At 39.3% G+C, this 20,071-nt stretch overlaps 4 protein-coding genes across 4 annotated transcripts; 1 reads left to right on the top strand and 3 right to left on the bottom strand.

The window, feature by feature from the left end:
- Window positions 1-3,853: 3,853 nt before the first annotated feature.
- Window positions 3,854-5,845, top strand: LOC137745442 (ras-related protein RABC2a). Its single transcript, XM_068485406.2, has 6 exons — window positions 3,854-4,148; window positions 4,576-4,644; window positions 4,738-4,803; window positions 4,962-5,083; window positions 5,213-5,341; window positions 5,519-5,845. The coding sequence occupies exons 1-6, from the start codon at window positions 4,010-4,012 to the stop codon at window positions 5,627-5,629; spliced, it is 636 nt and encodes a 211-aa protein (XP_068341507.2). The 5' UTR covers window positions 3,854-4,009; the 3' UTR covers window positions 5,630-5,845.
- On the bottom strand, window positions 5,814-9,346 carry LOC137745441 (pentatricopeptide repeat-containing protein At2g33680). The gene has a single exon (XM_068485405.2). The coding sequence runs from the start codon at window positions 9,042-9,044 to the stop codon at window positions 6,456-6,458; it is 2,589 nt and encodes an 862-aa protein (XP_068341506.2). The 5' UTR covers window positions 9,045-9,346; the 3' UTR covers window positions 5,814-6,455.
- Window positions 9,347-9,792: 446 nt separating this feature from the next.
- LOC137745403 (uncharacterized) lies at window positions 9,793-12,800 on the bottom strand. The gene is made up of 6 exons (XM_068485355.2): window positions 12,530-12,800; window positions 10,828-10,919; window positions 10,666-10,744; window positions 10,482-10,576; window positions 10,119-10,214; window positions 9,793-10,041 (listed from the first exon to the last, which is right to left on the bottom strand). The coding sequence occupies exons 1-6, from the start codon at window positions 12,702-12,704 to the stop codon at window positions 9,961-9,963; spliced, it is 618 nt and encodes a 205-aa protein (XP_068341456.2). The 5' UTR covers window positions 12,705-12,800; the 3' UTR covers window positions 9,793-9,960.
- Window positions 12,801-17,958: 5,158 nt separating this feature from the next.
- LOC148692343 (zinc finger protein ZAT5-like) lies at window positions 17,959-19,650 on the bottom strand. The gene has a single exon (XM_088681042.1). The coding sequence runs from the start codon at window positions 19,116-19,118 to the stop codon at window positions 18,129-18,131; it is 990 nt and encodes a 329-aa protein (XP_088537168.1). The 5' UTR covers window positions 19,119-19,650; the 3' UTR covers window positions 17,959-18,128.
- Between the last annotated feature and the right edge of the window lie 421 nt (window positions 19,651-20,071).

Genomic DNA, 20,071 nt, shown 5'->3' with positions numbered 1-20,071 from the left:
GGGAAGACGGGAGAGGGAAGAATGGGTAAGGGGATAAGGGGTGGGTCCCCATGCAAAAAATAAAAAATAAAAAATTTTATTTTTTTAGTTTTTAATATTTAATTAATTTTTTAATAGAGAGTGTGCCCCGTCTCAAGCCACATCACTATTTAAAAGAAGAATTGAGAAACAAACTAACAGAAGAGATGAAATTGTAACAAATTCACAGATGAGGTATGACATTGAAATTTTTTAAAGATAGGGTATGAAACTGTGACTGGTCCAATAGTTGATGTAGTTTTATGTAATTTACCCTAAAAGGAAAGATTGGTTATGAAGACATCGGCTAATAATGTGACATCCCACATCGCCCAGGGGAGTGATCCTTAAATGTATATTCTCATCCCTACCTAGCACGAGGCCTTTTGGGAGCTCACTGGCTTCGGGTTCCGTAGGAACTCCGAAGTTAAGCGAGAAGGAGGCTAAAGCAATTCCATGATGGGTGACCCACTGGGAAGTTGCTCGTGAGTTCCCAAAAACAAACCTGTGAGGGAATGGTAAGCCCAAAGCGGACAATATCATGCTACGGTGGTGGAGTGGGCCCGGGAAGTGATCCGTCCCGGGCCGGGATGTGACAATTTGGTATCAGAGCCTAACCCTGGTTATGGTGTGCCGACGATGACGTCAGGCCCCTAAGAGGGGTGGATTGTGACATCCCACATCGCCCAGGGGAGTGATCCTTAAATGTATATTCTCATCCCTACCTAGCACGAGGCCTTTTGGGAGCTCACTGGCTTCGGGTTCCGTAGGAACTCCGAAGTTAAGCAAGAAGGAGGCTAGAGCAATTTCATGATGGGTGACCCACTGGGAAGTTGCTCGTGAGTTCCCAAAAACAAAACTGTGAGGGAATGGTAAGCCCAAAGCGGACAATATCGTGCTACAGTGGTGGAGCGGGCCCGGGAAGTGATCCGTCCCGGGTCGGGATGTGACAAATAGGATCGACATCATGTGGGGTGGAAAGAACAAACAAAAGGCAAATGATAGCAGGGGCAAAACAGTAGCAGAAGGTAAGGAAGAGAAGCAAAACGCATAAAGAAAAGACTGCCACTGACCCTAGCCATAGCTAAGGCCAGCGGCTGAAAGGAAAACTTGAGCTGGAAACCCTCACACAAATGGTGAAAAAAAGCTCTCACGAGGAGAGAAAGTCAAGAATAATCACACGGACTTTTTAGGTTCTTTGTTGAAAATATTCATAGTTGCAATGGTTTTATAAACTATCCTCTCCTATTTGTTTGGTTTAATTCCTATTATTTCTTTTTCTATTTTGTTTATTTGTCTTCTCTTTCTTTTTTTTTTTTCTTTTTTTTTAACTCCTTAATATGGAACATAAAAATAAGGGCAAATTACATTTTACCACCTCAATTTTGGGTCCTGTAACAAACTCATACCTCACCTTTTAAACACTGCAATGTCATACATCAACTTACAATTCATTGCAATGTCAGACATTCGTTAAATTTTCTGTCAATTTGGTCATTAAATGATGACGTGGCAGGTGTGGGTGCCTACTCCATAGTCCAATTTTTTTTTTTATATAGAAAAAAGGCAAATTACATTTTACCACCTCAACTTTGGGTCACATTACAAACTCATACCTCATCTTTTGACATTGCAATGTCATACATCAATTTACGAACTCGCTACAATGTTAGACCTTGTTTCCTTGTCCGTCAATTTCTCTATTAACTACTGATGTGGTAAGCACGAGGCCCACTCCTTTGCCCACTAAAACTCAACGTTGCTGACTTGTCCACGATGAAGTGAGCCTAATCCCATTCGCTAAATATATCTCATTTCCTAAATCGGTGAGTACGAGTATGAGTACTGACCTGATTGTGGGACCGAGTAAGCAGTTCCGTTTGTCTTTTGCTTAAATTCACTTCACATTTGTCTCTGTCATCTCTTTCTTCATCATCAACTACTTATCTGCTTGGGAATCATTTCGTCCCCGGCTTTTGTTCTCCTACAACTTCCTCTTCACTTCCTACTTTCTCAATGTCGGCAGATCAAGAAGTGTGCTTTCCGACTTCGATGACTCGATAAAGACAGAGACAACGCGTTTGGTTGCTCATTCTTTCTCAAAGCTACATTGAACCCAGTGTTCTAAAAATCGGCCTAGGCGGCACCTAGGCGCTGTACGGCGGATCTCCGATCCGATTTCAACCAAATCGTTCACTTAAGGCAGAGAGGATTTAGGCGGCCGTCTAGGCGCTCAATAGGTGGTCTAGGCGGCGCTAGGCGCCACTCTAGGCGGTTGCAAATCCCAAACGCGCAACAACTCTGAATCTGCAACTTCCGATCTCGGCGAGCTTCTGCAGCTTTGCCGTCTGTGAGCAGATGAAGGAAGAGAGAGTACGCCCAGAGAGAGAGAGATAGGGTATTTGACATTTCAGTCGTGGCGGTGCAACTGTGCAAGCTGCAGTTTCTGTTTCACTTTGTGGTTCTGATTCTTCTGGAAGAAATAAGGAAGAAAAAATGAAGAACCGAACTAATTTAATGGGAAATTGGGAAGGTGTTTTACTTTATTTGGGCTCGGGTAATGTGAGAAGTGGAGTGCATATTCACCTTGGGTAATGTGAGAGGGGGAGTGCATGTTCAATGGATTTTAATTACACAATAACCCACTACGTGGGCTTTTATCTTTCAAAAGTACACACACACACACACACACACACACACACACACACATATATTAATGTTTTATCTAAATGTCATATGAGTTATTTCGTCTATACCCAATCTAATGCAAGGATCATAAACAAGAAAAATTTAGTCTATCATCCAAGAATACTCCTCATTATGATTATATGCTTACCATTTTTTAAATATTGAACTTATTGGATGGATGTACTTTGTGTATTAGTTTTGTATTTTATCATTCTTTTATTATCCATACAAATATATTTTCTTTTAATGTAAATAAGCACTTATTTAGAAGATATATAATAAATTTACATAAATCTGCTTAGGCCCCGCCTAAGCGCTAGACCCTTACCCATCATCTGACTAGCACCTAGCGTTTTTTAGAACCTTGATTGAACCCATTAGCAGTTTTGATTTCCCTAATTTTAGGAAGCTGCTGTCAATCGACAGCCTCAAATCTGGCTCAACCTCCTCCTTTTCCAATCCCGCTTCAGAAACCTTCACCATTTGTGCAGAACTCAAAAAGCTTCAAGATTTTTTTTTTTTTTTTTTTTTTTTTTTTTTGGGTTTGCTATGAAAGTATTTAGGGCTTTATGGGTTCCGAATTTTTTAGAGAGAAAAAGGAGGAAGGGGAAATAGCTAGGGACAAAATGGGCTTTAACACGTCAGCAGTTAACAGATAAATTGATGAACAAGGAAATGAGGTTTGACAATGCAATGAATTATTAAGTTAATATATGACATTACAATATTCGAAAGATGAAGTTTGAGTTTGTTATGTGACTTAAGTGGAAGTGATAAAATATAATTTGCCCTTTTTATTTAAAAAAAAAGTATGACTTTATTATATGACTCAAAGTTAAGGTGATACAATGTAATTTATCTTGGGAACTGTTATTGGCACTCCAAAAATCTCATCTTATACTTCTCATAAGTGTATTCTTCTTTCCTAATATAGAAAGTTTGAAGCGTATAATGATTTTTTTTTAGTGCTAATAACAATTCCGTTTATCTTAAAAACGAGAAAGCAAAAAAGGGAAGGTGATGCAGTTCATGTATAATAGCCGTTTTTTCTTTAGCTTTTTCTTCTCTGTTTCTAAACCTCTTTCCTTCCTTCTCTTTCCACTCCAAAAAAGGAGATATAGCTGCATTGATTCTCTCCATTGCCATTACCACCTTTCCTCATTCTCTCCTTCGCTGTCTCTCCTCCTCCACCCTTACGTACGTTTCTTCTCTCTACTTTTTAGAGAGAGAAAGAGATTGACAGTTCAGAGAGAAAAAACAGCCATCATCACCGCAGAGAGAGAGAGAGAGAGAGTGGTTTGAAATGGGTTCTTCAGGGCAGAGCAGCAGCAACTGCGATCTGTCGTTCAAGATCTTGCTGATCGGAGACTCCGCCGTCGGCAAAAGTAGTCTGCTTGTTAGCTTCATCTCCAACTCTGTTGACGATCTTGCCCCCACCATTGGTATTATCAACTTTTGAACCCTTCATTTGGGAGGTGATAAAAATGTCATTTTGCTAATTCTTGTGTTAGTGGTCTAATGAGATGAAATGTAGATAACTAAGCAACCAAATAGTATATTACTGTTGGATCTATGTTTGGATTTTTGAAAGTCGATTAGCCACTAAGTAATATCCTTATGATTAAGAAGAGAATATTGCGGACGCGGGTTAGGTCAATTAGGTAGTGCACCTACACTGTTGCAGTTAAATTCGAATCCATCTTCTTGTAGATTTAGGTAGTTAGAATAGTGTACCGTCAATAAAAGAGAAATAATTTTTTTTGGGAATATCGAGGAACAGGCTCGAAAAGGTTAGGGGGTGTAGTCAATTTGAACTGATTGGGACAACCATTGCGGTACATTTGATGAATTTTGTTGCATTGTTTGTAGGTGTAGATTTTAAAATCAAGCTTCTCACTGTAGCTGGGAAGAAAATCAAGATGACAATTTGGGACACAGGTAGAGCTTTACACCAAGTTTTCACATCATTATATTTGATGAAATTGGGAAATTGTCTCATAAGATACCAAATCACATTGTGTAATATTGTAGCTGGACAGGAGAGGTTCAGAACGCTAACGAGCTCTTACTACAGAACTACCCAAGGAATCATCCTCGGTACATTATCAAAACTTTCGCCATTTTGGTCTCGAAATCTCTGTGTTTTCTGTAACGAAAATGTGGTATTGGTTTCACCTAGTAAACACGAATGTACTTCTCCCGCTTCTCTTGGTAGCATCTGTTTCCTTATCGTAGAATCATCTGCTTTGTTTTAGTGTATGATGTGATCCGGAGAGACACCTTTACGAACTTATCGGATGTCTGGGCAAAAGAAGTGGAACTGTATTCGACTAACCAGGACTGTGTCAAGATGCTTGTTGGGAATAAAGTTGATAGAGTAAGTTTCGTGTTCTCCGTGACCATCTTTGAGAAACTCCATGTTTTTAGCTGTCCGGTCTCTGGTGAAACCTTTCTTGTTATCTCAGTTTCTTGAACAAGTTACGAAATCAATTCTTTGCGATTTCAGGAATCGGAAAGGGCTGTAAGTAGGGAAGAGGGGATCTCACTTGCAAAAGATCTTGGATGTTTGTTTCTTGAATGTAGCGCTAAAACTCGAGAAAATGTGGAGCACTGCTTCGAAGAGCTAGCATTGAAGGTACTTCTGAGAAAGTTGTCCCTAAAAACTTGTTAATACAATTTTAGCAGTATAACTTTCTAATCATATTGCTAAATGCTAATTACTTAATAGCTCAAAGCAGTTTTCGTGCGATGTTATGGACATACGGTACATTTTTTCTGTTCCTAATTCTAATCAATTGGGATTGTGCAACAGATAATGGAGGTTCCTAGTCTCTTGGAAGAAGGTTCAACAGTGGCAAAGAGAAATATTTTGAAGCAGAAACGGGAAAATCAAGCACCACCTAGCGGTAGTTGTTGCTCGTAAATTGGCGTCATGCGCACATCATATGAAGCTTGACTCCCATCATGAAGAGATAATGTGTATGTAATTTTGATTTGTTTTCGTCTTACTGCATAAATGTTTGTTTCAATCATATAATGCACAAATTCGCACACATATAACATACTTATTAGCTTGTGTAAATGTAATCTCCTTGTTTTCGGCCATGTTATGGAAAAAGAAACGTTTTCATGAGCAACATTTAATACATGTACATGGACTATGTTATATAAAACTAGAAACGTTTAATGTTACGACATTGAATACATATATACATGGACATGTTGGGATGTCTAAAATTGTAGCAATAGCGACTTGCAAAACCCCACTTCCTGACATGATAGGACAATGCCCATAAGCTTTCTGTACATCCCCACATGTTAAGTTCTGCAAGATCATTGCTAGAAGAAAACTTTATTGCACCCGTCACATGAAACGAGTGTTTCACATTTATGGTTGTGTCGTGTGCCTCTCAAATGATATAGCAAATGTGAGACACCCGTTTCGTGCAACAGGTGCAGGAAAGTGTGTTTTCTGCCTTTGTTAACTATAAACAGTTTGGTCGGAAACTAAATAACCAAACCTGTTAAAATTGAGAGCTCTTCCATGTTTGTAATTGCTGCTATTGCTCAGTGGCTCTTCCATGCTTTTGAGAAACTCATATTCCTGGAAGATTTCTTTCATGTCACGGCATCTCAATAATCGTTCTTGAAGGCTAAGTAAGAATCCAGTGAAGACGAAGTTCTTCATGTTCTTCCCTTGCAATCCTCAGCAATATGCGGAACAACAAGATTATTACCCCTCTTTCTACCTAACCCTCTTCATCTCGGAAAACCCATTGAAGATCAGGAATATATCCACTTTCTTTGATTAGGACTGAAAGTGAGTTTAAGATGAAATAAATTTCGTCGGATTGAAGGTGTGATGTGTCTGAGGCAACAAAACAGTGAACCTGACATTTTACAACAATCCAACTTATTCCCGGAGGCTGTTTTAAACCGTTTTCCCTGAGCATTGTTCTTGTCTGCCTGACCTCTAACCACAGCCCTGCTGCAGCGTATATATTAGATACCAAAACATAATTCCCTGCATTCATGGGTTCTAATTCGACAAGTTTTTCAAAGACAGTTCCAACTAATTCAGTGGCAGAATGAATCCGACAAGCATTGAGCAAGGCTCTCCACACTGATGCATCCGGTTCAATAGGCATTGATTCGATGAACTCTTTAGCTTCATTTAATCGGCCTGCGCGACCAAGAAGGTCAACAACACAACCATAGTGAACAAGCTCAGGTGATATCTTAAAATCATGTACCATAGTGTGAAAAAGCTGCAATCCTATCTCTATCAAACCAGAATGCCTGCAAGCAGATAGAACAGCTACAAAAGTTGCCCCATTTGGACGGAAACCATCTTGTATCACTCGTGAGAACGCACGAATAGCATCATATCCTTGACCGTGCATGCTGTACCCAGTAATCAAGGCATTCCATGAAATAATATCCCTCGTCGGTAAAATTCTAAAGATATTTTCAGCATTTTGCATACTCCCGCTTCTTGCATACATTGATGTAAAAGCATTTGCAAGAGGTAAATCAAAACCAAAAGAGAGTTGCCTTCTAGTTGCATAAGCATGCAAGCATTGACCTAGAGGCAGAGAGGCAAGTTGGGTGCATGATGATAGAATATTTATGATCGTCACCGAGTTGGGTTTCACTTCTACAACCATACGGCTAAAGAGTAACTGAGCTTTGTCAATTTCATTGTTCCTGATGTAACTGGCAATCAAAGAATTCCATGCAATCACGTCTCTGCTGGAACATCCCTCAAATAAAGTTCTAGCTGTTGCTTCTTCACCGCAATTCATATACATATCTGTTAGTGCAGTGTTTAAAGGGAGGTCAACTTCAATCCCATGTTTTATCACAAAACCGTGAATTGCTCGCACTGTATTTACACAAGTTCCATCTTCACAAATAGCAAGGATAGAGATTATTGTGTGCGAGTTAGGCTTAGTTTCAGAATCTCGCATCACCGCAAACATTTTCCATGCTTCGTCTTGTAATCCGTTGCAGGCCAATGCCCGGATGAGAGTATTCCATGAGATAACGTCTGAATCTTTCATCTCAGCGAAAACCTTCTGAACAAATTCAACGCAGTTCAGCTCAGCATACATATTCAACAATCTATTCCCCAGGGAAACATCCATTTTCATCCCACTCTTCCTTGCTAGAGCATGCAAACTTTTACCCTTCCTCAAGCCATCAACTAAATTTTCACACACCGACAACATTACAACAATAGTTCTTTCGTCTTCCTTGATTCCTTCTATTCGCATTCTAGAAAACAAGCTCAAAGCTTCCTCATAAAAGCCATATTCAACATATGCAGATATCATGGAGTTCCACAAAGCAACATCGCGGTTGGGGATAGCTTCAAACAATTCACGCGACAACTCAAAACATCCACACTCAGTATACATATTGAGCAATGCATTTACTGTGAACAGATCACCACTGTAACTATTCTTGATAGCCATTTGATGAATTTGTCTGCCCAGTGCAATAGATCCAATTCCTGCACAGGCTTGAATAACAACCAGCAGTGTAGTAGAGTCGAACTTAACACCATCCGCAAGCATCTGCAAAAAAAGCTTCAAGGCCATCAGGTGCTCCCCAACATTAACATAACCGGTAATTATTGCATTCCAACTAACAATGTTCCTCACAACCATCGAATCAAAAGTTAGGCGCGACATTTTGATGTCGAATCTCAGATAAAACCCAATCAATGCAGTGCCCACATGAGCATCCAGATCAAGGAGTCCATTCCTCAAACCAAACCCATGTATCTCCTTTCCTGATCTCAACTCCGAAACCTCCCTGCATGCCAAAAGCAATGCAACCACACTACGTGAATTCGGTCTCAATCCCTCATTCTGCATCTGCAAAAACAACAACACAGCCTCCCGGTAACAACAACACCCCACATACCCATGTATCAAAGCATTCCACAAAACCAAATCTCTCTCCTTCATTTCATCAAACACGTCAACTGCATCATCAACAAACCCGCCTTTGAAGTAAAAATCGACAAGGGCAGTCCCAATTCTAACATCTTTCATCAGACCCGTGTTCCGAATGCTCGAATGTATTCCCTTGCCTCTCTCAACGGCGCCCAGCCTCGCACATGCCTTGAGAACCAGAGGCAGAGAGGCGCTATCCGGTGCCACTCCAAGAGATTCCATCTGGGTATATGTTGAGAGGATTGCACTGTCATTTTTTAGCCTGGCGTGGTGCTTTATGATCAAGTTCCAGTCTTCTGGTTTTGGGTTTTGGATTTGGAGCTGTTTCGGTGTGGGAGGTGGTGTTTGCAGGCTTAGGTTGACAGGTATATTCATTGGCAGGGTTCCCTTCACATATGGCGGGAGATTGTGAGATGATGTTATTTGTCATGTTTGTTTTTTTTCAACGTTATCACGTTGTGCTAGATTTTCAGTATAACCGGAACATAAGTCAGTATATCGTGTTTCGTAATACAAATAAAAATAAATTGAAAAATATCTCTTTGCTTACATTATGACATGTAGTGTATCGACTTGTATTCGGTACAGGAAAAAATGAATGCATGAAAAAATCTCTCATTGTCTGGTATCTTCACAGTGAGAGAACATTACGTGAAATCAATTCATCTCCGATGTGACATTCTAATCCAATAATGTATTGTCATGAGAGAAGTAATATCTTGTTTCATGTAAGTCATTTTGGATAGGCAATATCTATCGCAACGTATCAATTAGTTGACGACGAAAAGCTCGTAGAATTGTATATTACATATACTAGTAGAAAAAAGCAAACACCAGATCTCCGTCAGGAATCTTCTTTTATTTTTTGGTTTTAAGAGCATTTATTATTGCACCTGAGGTCGACTTTAATCAGCACTCCCGAAACACGGGCTTTACACTATTACTGTCAAGAACAGACTTCGAGCATAAACCTGCACGAAGCCTTTAGTGAACTACAATATTGAGAAATTGTCTTCTGATGAGTCTCACTCAAGTGCATTTGAGCAGTGACTAACGATAAGCGTAAAGAACCCACGAAAACGTTGAAAAGGCGGAGAAAACAAAAAAAAATGCACATATGGAGTCAGAGAAACCGAGCTATTTTTCTGCACTCGATATTCTGAAATCTGAAACTGTAATAATAAACAAAGAGGTGAAAATCCTCAACATTTTGGTGTTGCTGACTGATCATCAACAAAAGCAGAGCACATCGAGATCCTTTAAAAATAAAAAAAAAATCTGATAGTAAAGCCTACTGGCACGTCGTAGCAGCAGAAGCAGCCTCCAAAATTCTCCTAGCTTCTGTGTCGGCTTCGGGTAAGTCACTTGGGATCTGCCAGAATTTTCAGTGAGACGCCACAACAGACTATCGCAGAAACGATTAATAAGTATAGAATTTCAAACACAAACCTTCCCGTATAGGTTTGCCTTGGTAGGTGAAGCCCCAGAAGCCAGCAACAATCTTATGATATCAGCATGCTCACCTCTTGCTGCGTGATGGAGAGGCTGCAGAAGAACATGAACATATACGAAAATAAGTCCATAGTGCAACTTTTAATAGAGTCCCCATTTAGAAAGGGAATTGTTATCGCTACTCCAAAATTCTAATTGTACACTCCAAAGTTTTTATATTTAGAAAGACGCTTATGAAGAGTGCACAATTAGATTTTTGAAGTGCCAATACTAGTTTCTTCTGGAATATGCACAAAACATTATCCACTATTTGAATTCCCATGTCAAACACTACAAGGATGTGATTTGAGATATACTCACAGTGTCACCTTCGGCATCAACTGTTTCTAGCATTCTCTTTACACGCTCAGCATCGTTACCACTGTTAATTAAAAGTTGAACTACTTCGGTGTATCCTGCATCAGTCATTTGAGGAAAAATAAAAAAAATCGAATAGAAAGATAATTTATACATCTTAATAGTTATAATGTTCTTATAGCCCTACCCCCAGCACAAGCATCATGCAAAGGAATTGCTCCGTCTTCATCCTTAGCCTCCAAATTTGCACCTCTCTCCAAAAGTAACTATATCGACACAATTATTTTCAGCTCAAAGTACCACTTCCAACGAAATAAAAATAGAACTACAAATTGAGCAGACTACTGACCTGGACACAAGAAAGATTACCATAGAGACAGGCCAGATGGAGAGCTGTGTCTCCATCTTCCACTGCATCATCAATGCTGCCTACTAAGTTATCTGTACACAAATCAGAAAGAAGGGGAATCGGGAAAGCATCGGTATAAATTAAATAATACCCAGAAATCAAAATTGAGAAATTAAATACCCCAAGAAAACAAATTTAATGAATCGTGCATATTGGTCCAACGAAATAACTAAAGCGGGCAGGTATTAAAACACATAAAATCAAACGGCCCTTGTGATAATCATTTTGCTTTTAGTTTTTGGTTTCTATCTTTATGTTAAAGATAGAGGGGAAGTACATAGATGCGTAGAAGAATGATGGTTGGAATGATGTAGAAGAAATGTATAATAAAACGTACACAAAACTAAAATTAAAAATCAAAAACCATGCTCATTAATTATCACTTTCAAGTTTTGTTTTCATTCATTCCTCTCCCTGCATACTTTCCTCGTATCCAAACACAAAAAGTTAAAGCTACAAACTAAGAACTATTAATGAAGTCCTTATAAAAAGGACCCGTTGTTCCCTCTTTCAAGAATTTGTTTTCATTCATTCCTCTCCCCGCATACTTTCCTCATATCCAAACACAAAAAGTTAAAGCTACAAACAGTGGCGGAGCCAGAATTTTGTAAAAATGGGGTCATGAGAAATAAGCTTTTCACAAGCTAAAAAAAACTTAATGAATTAACCTATTTATAAGTATAAATACATGTCTCACTTAATACTACTATCTAATGCTATTACTCTTCACTTGTAAGTGAGAGTTCTTAGGTTCGAGTCTCGTGAATGATGAGTTCACAACCAATTCATTCCCCCACCCTTCAATATAAATATATCGTTGTATTAAAAAAGTTACCAAATATATGTGATCAGTTGCCATGAGTCTTACAAATGCTCAATTATTAGATCAATTCAATTCATTGAAAAGAAAACTAAAACTCCATCATTGATAGTAGGTATGATAATGTAAATTGTGATCAAATTCAAGACTTAATAAGAAGTTAGTTGCTGAAACAATTAATGTGAGATGTAATTAAATGAATTCTGTAATGTTCTAATTGGCAAGCGAAAGATGAATTAGGAAGTAAAATTTGTATCTCCAGTCCCATTGATGAAGCCAAATTCCAATTGGATGGTATGCAAAATACCTAGCACCGCTCCAACTACACCATCAAATTTGGTCTTCTTTGAACTAATTATGAGGTCAAGACAACAAAATACAAGAAGGAGCACTGGGTTATTGGGGTCGTGAGCATACAGTGCCCCTAGTGTAGCTCTGCTACTGGCTACAAACCAAGAACTAAGAACGAAGTCCTTATCAAACAGACCCGTTGTTCCCTCTTTCAAGAATTTGTGTTCATTCCTTCTTTTTTTTCTTCGCCCATATACTTCCCTCAATCCAAATACAAAAACTAAAACCTAAAAGCTAATAACGAAGTAGTTATCAAACGAAACCAAAGCTTCTAGGTACTCTAATCAGTCAAACACAAACTAAATTAAGCTTGTACAACCAAACTGCACTGAAAATACTCGGGAAATTAAGTTGTTTAAGTTAATTGGGGTCGATAAGTATAGCAAAATTACGCAAAATAACTAAATCAAATCATAATCAACCAATTAAGAAATCAAGTTCAAATCAGCTGGAAAAGAGAAGTGGCTATACCAAGAGCGAGGCGAAGGGCGTCGAGGTCGCCCTGCTGAGAGGCGTCTGCGATGGCGCGAAGGTGGGGAGGCGCGTGAGCGTCAAGCTCCTCCAAACCCTCTTCCTCGAACAGAGCGTTTTCGTCCTCGTTGTCCTCCTCCTCCATCAGACCATTCCTCCGCCCTGGAACCGCCATTGTCTTGTGAAGTTTTGGGGGTTTTTGTTTCGCTGCGTCTCCAGAGAGTGTTCGAATTTTAAGGGTTTAGAGGGGGTGCAGCTGCGCCATCCATACGTCCTTTGTTAAAATTACAGTTTTGGGCATTTGGTAACCAGCCTCTTGCAAAATTGAAATTGTATACTAAAAAATACAAAAATTCTATTTTGTTGCGGTCGGTTAGAAATGTGATTATATAAATCTTATTAAGATTTTAGTATTCTTCATATGGTGTTCGTTTCAATTGTAATATCTAAACGGTAAGAAATTTACTTTCCTAGTACTATAAATAAAAACACAGTGCGCTGAGATAACACACTTCAAAATTCACCAAATCTCTCTCTTTACACCCTCGGTACACCTCTCTCTCTTACACTCTATAATTCTTCAGCTAGATATACCAACCACACATTTTCAGCACAATCTTGCTAATGCTAAGGAACTAAAGGTTCGTGGAGGAGGTTTTTCAATAAATTCAAAGGCTCAATTTTCGTTTTCTGCCAATTAAATTCTTCTAAAACACAAACTTAATATTTTATTAGCTCCGTTTGCGTAAAAACATTCCTATGATGCACGAACTCTCAATCTATTATTCATAATTTTATGACTATATATTGTATTTGCATATATATATATATATATATATATATATAAAGGATGTACATGCATACGCAATTGATATTTATATATCTTGATGAAATTGCTATGTAGAATTTTGTGATAAAAGAAACTGTTGACTCGAAAAATTACAAAACCTACGTGGTGCGCAGGCCGAGTAACTAATAAGCTAACTACGTCCTTTGGTTGAATGCTCGTCGGCCGAGCTCGGTCGAGGAGTAAAATTCGTTGATGTCGCGTTGAGCGCGTTGTTGACTTCTTTATCTTGCGACTGCGACCGAGGAAGGAACACTCTCGGTCTCTGGGTTCTAGAGCCTGAAGACAAGGCTACTAATTCTGCGAAATTCACAAATCGTCGGAACCCGATTCGGTCACTGTGATTATATTTGTAAGAGTATAAGCACGTCGAATCGAGACCAAACTATATGGACACACGTACTCAAATGTGATGTATGTCTTGATGGTGAATGTAGTTCGACCGTCGGAATGCCGAACTCTGAAACTCACTTGTGAGTATCCAATCATAAAATCACTCGGCGTCCAGTACGCCGAATAACGCAATTCGTAACACCTGACTACGCTGAGAGGGCTAGCAAGGTGACCTCTACCAACAAGGGTTCGAAAACCCTTCTCGGCCGAGACTTAGATAGGTAACCGGTCGGCCTCGACGCAGTGCTGTTTATCCAAACTGAAGGTGCTTCTCGGTCGGCTGATTCTGCGGCAACAGTGCTGTTTATCCAAACTGAAGGTGTTCGTCGGGTGCCTCCACAGTGCTGTTTATCCAAACTGAAGGTGTGTAGACAGAAAAAGAAAAGGAAAAAATCTCAAGGTGTTTGAGAGGTTTTGCGCAGGGCAATTGTATGCTAAATTGAAGGTCATTTTTTGTTGCATGATTTCTTGTATTTATAGCACCCTGTTCCTTGAGACCGAATTGCATCCTTATCTGGATTAGGAGTCCTTGTCTCGTTCCAACTTTACTTCGAACAAACCTACTCCCACTAGGACTTTGAACTTTCCCCTCTTCCGAGGCTTTATTCTTTGCCGGCCGGGAATCCTAGTCGCACCAGGACTTCCTCGACCCTTTCTGTTTATCTGGACTACTTCTTAGGATAGGACTCGACCGACCCTGCCAACTGGCCCGGGATTTATCACTCGGCCCATAGCATTTGACACGGCCTTGGGCCGAGCACAACCTGCTGCTTGGCCCAACAATATTATTTTGGGCCCAAACAGAAACCCAAAGCAAATAAAAGCATGAATTAGGGTTCTGAAAACCCGAAAATCGAAAAAAAAAAAAGAAAAAAAAAACGAGGAAACCTTGGCCAGAGCCGCGACCTGAAGTAGTCGCCGCTGAGCCAAGTCGCACCGCTGCGTTGGTTGGTCTGCAGCCAAACCCAAGCGTTGAGTCGCGCCGTCTCTGAGCTGCGCCAAGCCAAGCTGTTGCTCGGGCTACAGCATGGAACGATGTCGTATGGCGTCTGGTTTTCCTCAGCCCTTTTAAGCTAGCTGCGTGCAAGAATCAGGCCCATTATTACAAGACTCAAGTATTAGGCAAGAGAATAAGTGTGCGGTAATTGTGTTTCCAAAGATGAACTTTAAAAAATGTGTATTTTTACCAGTCAAGGTAACGATCTTTTAGGATAAGGAATCTTTATTAAACCAGAGAATCCTAGAAGAATCTTGTAGCGCACACCAATCTTTAGATTATAAGGACTTCAAGATTATAGGATACCTGGTGATTCATTGCGCTGGATTAGGTTTCTGTATCTTGCATAATAAACATGGTTAATCTCAGTGAAGTCTGATAACTTCGCCCATTGCTTTGGAACTGAATGATGGTGGCATCGTTGCTCTGTTTATTCAGCTATGTTGAGAAGCTGTTGAGTCCATAACCAAACTCCTAAGGTATTCGTATTCTGACATGTATTACTCTGGCCTTGGAAAATCATGGTCCCACAGCGGAGTAAGCTCCACGTTGGTGAAATGAGTAGGGGCCAATGAGATCTAGGGTTTCGATAATAGAGACGATGCTCGACATTGGAATTCGAGGTCTTGGTGGCTCACATGGCTGGCATAAAGATCATGCTAGAGGTCGGCCCCATCGAGATGGACGGCAGCTACTCAAATCTGACAAAAGCCCAAGAAATTCCAACAAGATTCTTAGTTATTCTCTCGGTTCTAGGTTATCGGAGGATTGCCACCATTTCCAGGATGACGACCACAATCGTTTGGAGGGCTGTAGTACCAGTCCAGCTCGGCTTCAGACGAGATGCAACCGGCGGTGGCGTCTGGGCTCGAGGAAGGAGATAACATGTCGCAAATAACATGTCATCTTGTCACAACCACAGCGTACTACGTCGTTCTCTTTGGTTGGACACCAGGAAAATCACGGCTCGTAGGGCTTCCGGCTCGTGGTTTCACAAACAATTTCAAACAAGATTTAGACTTACAAATTAATTAATTATATCCACACACTATTTTTCTGCTTTTTGGCTTAGAACTGGGGGTACTTGATTTCCCTTTATTTTTTGGCTTATCACTGCATTATTGTATAAACCCTTTTATGATTTATTTGTAATTGCTATTTCGGGTCGTAAAAGTTACTTTGCTTCCATTTATATTTTGTACATGGTGCCGTAGGAGAAAGAGGGAGACAGAGGGAGAGAGAGGGCAAGAGAACGGCAGACTTAAATTCTGTATTTTCCATATGAATCACCAAGTTTTTATATGGTGCCAAGGGAGCTTTGCTTAATTGGAGGACTCCCAATACAGCAAAGAACCGTAGTATAAGATTAACTTACTATATAATAGTAGTTGGAAAAACTTTATATGTACGTTTTTCTCATTGTAAAAATCACCATGTGTACCATTATTGAGAATTGTTTACATGAATAAAGCCACAGATGCTATGTATTGGTGTTTTAAAAAAATTAAGGTTACAAGTAACGTGAGTAATTATAAAAATTAAAAAACTAAAAATAAAAAGTCTCTCGTGAGCACATAAGCGCGTGCAAATAGGCCAATTTATACTAATCATGATGTGTTTTCTTGTTCTTACAAGTAATACAAAGTCTATGAGGAATTGATCTCCAAATTTCATGGGGATTACTACTAAATTTATATAATCACGCTAATTATAAGATACTATTCACAACAATCACAACCTATTAAGGGCGGTGAGCAAAAATCCGAAGAAAAAATAGCTAGAAAAACCTTGTGACTTCCAAGCATCTATCTTTCAACCAAGGTTTCAGAATGTGATGACTCTGTATATTGACAACAAAGTCAAAAGAAGGATGAGACAGCCTAGGTGTGAACTCTTTTGTCCATGTCAAGCGTGAACTGATCTTCGTCACAAGCAAAGGCCTCAAAACGTGAGTCAAAACACTATTAAATTAACATGAAAACACATCTCGTGAAGTTACAAACGTGTACATCAAGTTAATTGAAATCTTTTGAACTTCTAGAGTACTTTGTATCCAATTCAAGTCCACAAACAAGTAATGCATTTTGCATGCCACATTACCACTGGTTATGTTGGAGTATGCCCACAACCCAACAAGTTATGCCTAATTACCTAGTATGAGATGTACCAGTGGTAAATGAAATATATGTTGGCTCCCCAGGCCGTTTTGAGAGTTTTTGTTTTCATTTTTTTTTAAACGGAAATCTTATTTGGTAACTTCTTTTTTTTTTTTTTTAGTTTAATTTAAAATAAAATTAAAAATCGAAAACTACTTTCTTGAGTTTTCAAAATTTGACATTCAATTTACAGTTTTAATATATATTTTTTTTTAAATTGAAAACTGAAAGTAGTTATCAAACAAATTTCAGTTTTATGATATATCTTTTTTTTTTGTAGCAGTTAGATATTAATGTTTATGCCACTTAGTATTATGGTTTAGTGATATTCTTTCATTTGTAAGTGAGAGATCTTAGGATTGATTCTCGCCAAAGGCGAATTTAAACCACATTATTACTAGTTCATTGTGAGGCTTATCTCACTCCCCTACGCAAAAAATATTAGCGTTAATTTAATGAAATACCCATGTACAAATACCTTTATCATTATGATTCGAAAGTACAATTAATGTTTTTCAACCGTGGTAACCGTTGACGCTTACCAACTAGTTAGCGTTTGAGTGATGCTGTTTAGGAATAATTATACTTCCATCATGCTAGATAGTAATTTTAATTCGATATAAAGTAACAAAGGGAATAAAAGGGCGTGTGGTACTTTCTTATATAAATGCAAAGGTGGATCGATCCATAAAAGAAGGGCAGTTAGCTTAGAGCTACTGGCTTTGCTTGACACATCCGTTTAAACTTTTATGCTTTTTGTCAGTTATGTGAAACAGACAGACAGACAAATGCTTTTAGCTTTCTTGCAAACCAAACAAGCGAACCTAATACTTTCGGTTGAGGTTTTGGTGGTGTCAAAATCATTCCAATTGCCATGCCCTATGCTCTCCTTAACTTTCCCTCACTCTCATATAACGAAAATTCTATGGTTCTTTGGAATGTAGGAATACGCCGGAGTATATATATATATACACACACACACTACAAAATCCCCTCACATGGCACACACAAGAAAAAAGAACAATGTCACCAAAAATTAATACACAAGACAGTTAATTCCCTTAAAGAATTGATCAATTTCAACTAAATGATTAAATTTAGACTTGTATAAAAGAATCAACAATGAATATTGAATGAGTAACAAATAATGTTAACAATTAATTGGGTAGCATTGATATTGTGGGTTTCTAGCTAGCTAGCTGTGTTTTAGTATTGGCAACCCACCAAAGGAGAGGCAGAGAAGACGATGACTTGTTCCTTCTTGGCTCCAAAGGGAAACTTATTGGTTTCCTGCAGGTGCTCTTCTTCCGGCGCAGGAAGATTAAGATCCAACTGCAAAACATTTCGTGGTCTCTTTGATTCCGATTGGGACTGAGGATGACTACTCATGGCTTCCGCTGCTGCTGTTGTTGCTGCTGTGCTGATTAATGTTCTATGCCTTCTCATATGACCCCCTAGAGCTTGACCAGATGCGAACTCCGCGCCACACACCGAACACTCATGAACCTTATTGGCTTTGTTTTTGTTATAACAAGGACTAGTAGTATCACTGTTCAATGCCCTGAAAGCCCTATTCGAAATTTGTAATGACAACGTGGTGCTGGTGTTGTTAAACCGATCAAATTCCTCCACTTCTTCCACGAATGACAACGCTTTCTTATTGTCTTGAATTGTGCTGTGAATGTTAGCCTGCTTACCGGGTTTCTTGTGACTGGCTCTATGTCCACCAAGCGCTTGAAACGACGGGAAGCACCGGTCACACGTCTTGCACTGATACAAATATAACCCGGCCGAAGCTGCTGCTGAAGCCGCCTTATTGTTGTTAACCGAATTAGGGTTTTGGGGTTTTGGGGTAGAATTGCCTTGCGCCAGAAGAATCAAACAGTTTGCCATGTCCTCCTCTTCCTCCGTACTGATCTCTGTGAATTGATCAGATGAGGTGGCTGGTGAGGCTGTGGGACCAACATCAGTACCAATCCTTTGTCTGGGACCCACAAGGCCTTGGTCTTGAAGATGATCATGATCATGGCCTGCACTTGATGAGCTTGAAGCTGTCGTGGCTATGGCAGAAAGTGGGGAAGTCAAACGTTGCCTTTTTGTGCGTTTTCCCTTGATGATCATCATCTGAGCCTGATCCTTATAACCCAAAACAGCTTCCTCCTGATCTTGATGATCTGCAGCTTCCATCATCATCATCTCGATCCGTAGCAGCACAACACCAGCAACCCTACCAATAAAAACGTTTCGAAATTCGAAACCGGAGAGAGAAGAGAGAGAGAGATGGATGGAAATGAAGAAGCAACTTTAAGAAAGTGGGGAGGGTGCAATTATAGTGGTGAGATAGAGCGAGTTTTAAGTAGTAGAGGAGTCTAAAAAAAAGCCGCCCAGGTGATGAATTGTATAGTAACCGTGAGTTTTTGTGCCAAGCTTGGCGTTTTTAATTCCCAACCTTGGAAGTTATATATAGAAATATATAAAAGAAGGAAGGCAAATATATAAATATATATGTGTGTGTGCGCGACTGAATATATCTATCTTTGAAGCATTTATACAAAAACAGTACAGGTGTGAATTGAGGGTGAGAGATTAGCTAGATGCAATGTAAGTGCGAGGAAGCGAGGCAACGAGTGAGATTCGGTTAGCTTTGAAGCAAACCCATTACTTTTTTGCAACGATTCCTTTCTGGAGAGGAAGAAAATTGGTATGCAAGCCTGTGACTGCCACAGAATTTGTGCTTCTCCTCCCACCCCTTTTTCAGTCCTTTTTGTTGCTTTCCTTGCTTGTGTGTGTCTGTTAATTTATCACCTGTTTGAACTATTTTTGGGTTTTTACAGTGTAGTTTAACTAATTCGACAACACTGATTCTCTGTACCATATTTATCGATTACATTGTTGACGGTATTAGAGGTGAGAGAGACATAACCATCAACAATGCCTCATTACTTACTCATAACTAATTAACTAATTTAATATGTTATCGCCCAAATGTTTGAAATTAATTTGTTGGTTGGAAATCTTTGTGACTTGTGAGGATGGGATTTTCTTAATTTTTAACTATTAATAGATTGGAAATTCATTACTGACTTAATTAATCAAACTAGCTTAAGCAGTTCATGATGCAGTTGACCCACCCACTTGATCATATTATA

The sequence above is a fragment of the Pyrus communis genome, chromosome 12 (genome assembly GCF_041283825.1).
Source record: "Pyrus communis isolate YQ-2024b chromosome 12, ASM4128382v1, whole genome shotgun sequence".
NCBI classification, from domain to species: Eukaryota; Viridiplantae; Streptophyta; class Magnoliopsida; order Rosales; family Rosaceae; genus Pyrus; species Pyrus communis.
Note: the sequence above shows the minus strand (reverse complement) of the source record. Positions and strands in the feature narration are given on the sequence as shown.

Bases quoted from the DNA above. Each gene is read 5' to 3' on its own strand.
- LOC148692343 (XM_088681042.1), bottom strand. From the start codon at position 19,118: ATGATGATGATGGAAGCTGCAGATCATCAAGATCAGGAGGAAGCTGTT.
- LOC137745441 (XM_068485405.2), bottom strand. From the start codon at position 9,044: ATGAATATACCTGTCAACCTAAGCCTGCAAACACCACCTCCCACACCG.
- LOC137745403 (XM_068485355.2), bottom strand. From the start codon at position 12,704: ATGGCGGTTCCAGGGCGGAGGAATGGTCTGATGGAGGAGGAGGACAAC. The intron at 10,920-12,529 runs GTATAGCCACTT...ATTTGTGTACAG, and splicing joins CGCCCTTCGCCTCGCTCTTG to ATAACTTAGTAGGCAGCATT. The intron at 10,745-10,827 runs GTCAGTAGTCTG...GTGTCGATATAG, and splicing joins GTAATCTTTCTTGTGTCCAG to TTACTTTTGGAGAGAGGTGC.
- LOC137745442 (XM_068485406.2), top strand. From the start codon at position 4,010: ATGGGTTCTTCAGGGCAGAGCAGCAGCAACTGCGATCTGTCGTTCAAG. The intron at 4,149-4,575 runs GTATTATCAACT...CATTGTTTGTAG, and splicing joins CGATCTTGCCCCCACCATTG to GTGTAGATTTTAAAATCAAG. The intron at 5,342-5,518 runs GTACTTCTGAGA...ATTGTGCAACAG, and splicing joins TCGAAGAGCTAGCATTGAAG to ATAATGGAGGTTCCTAGTCT.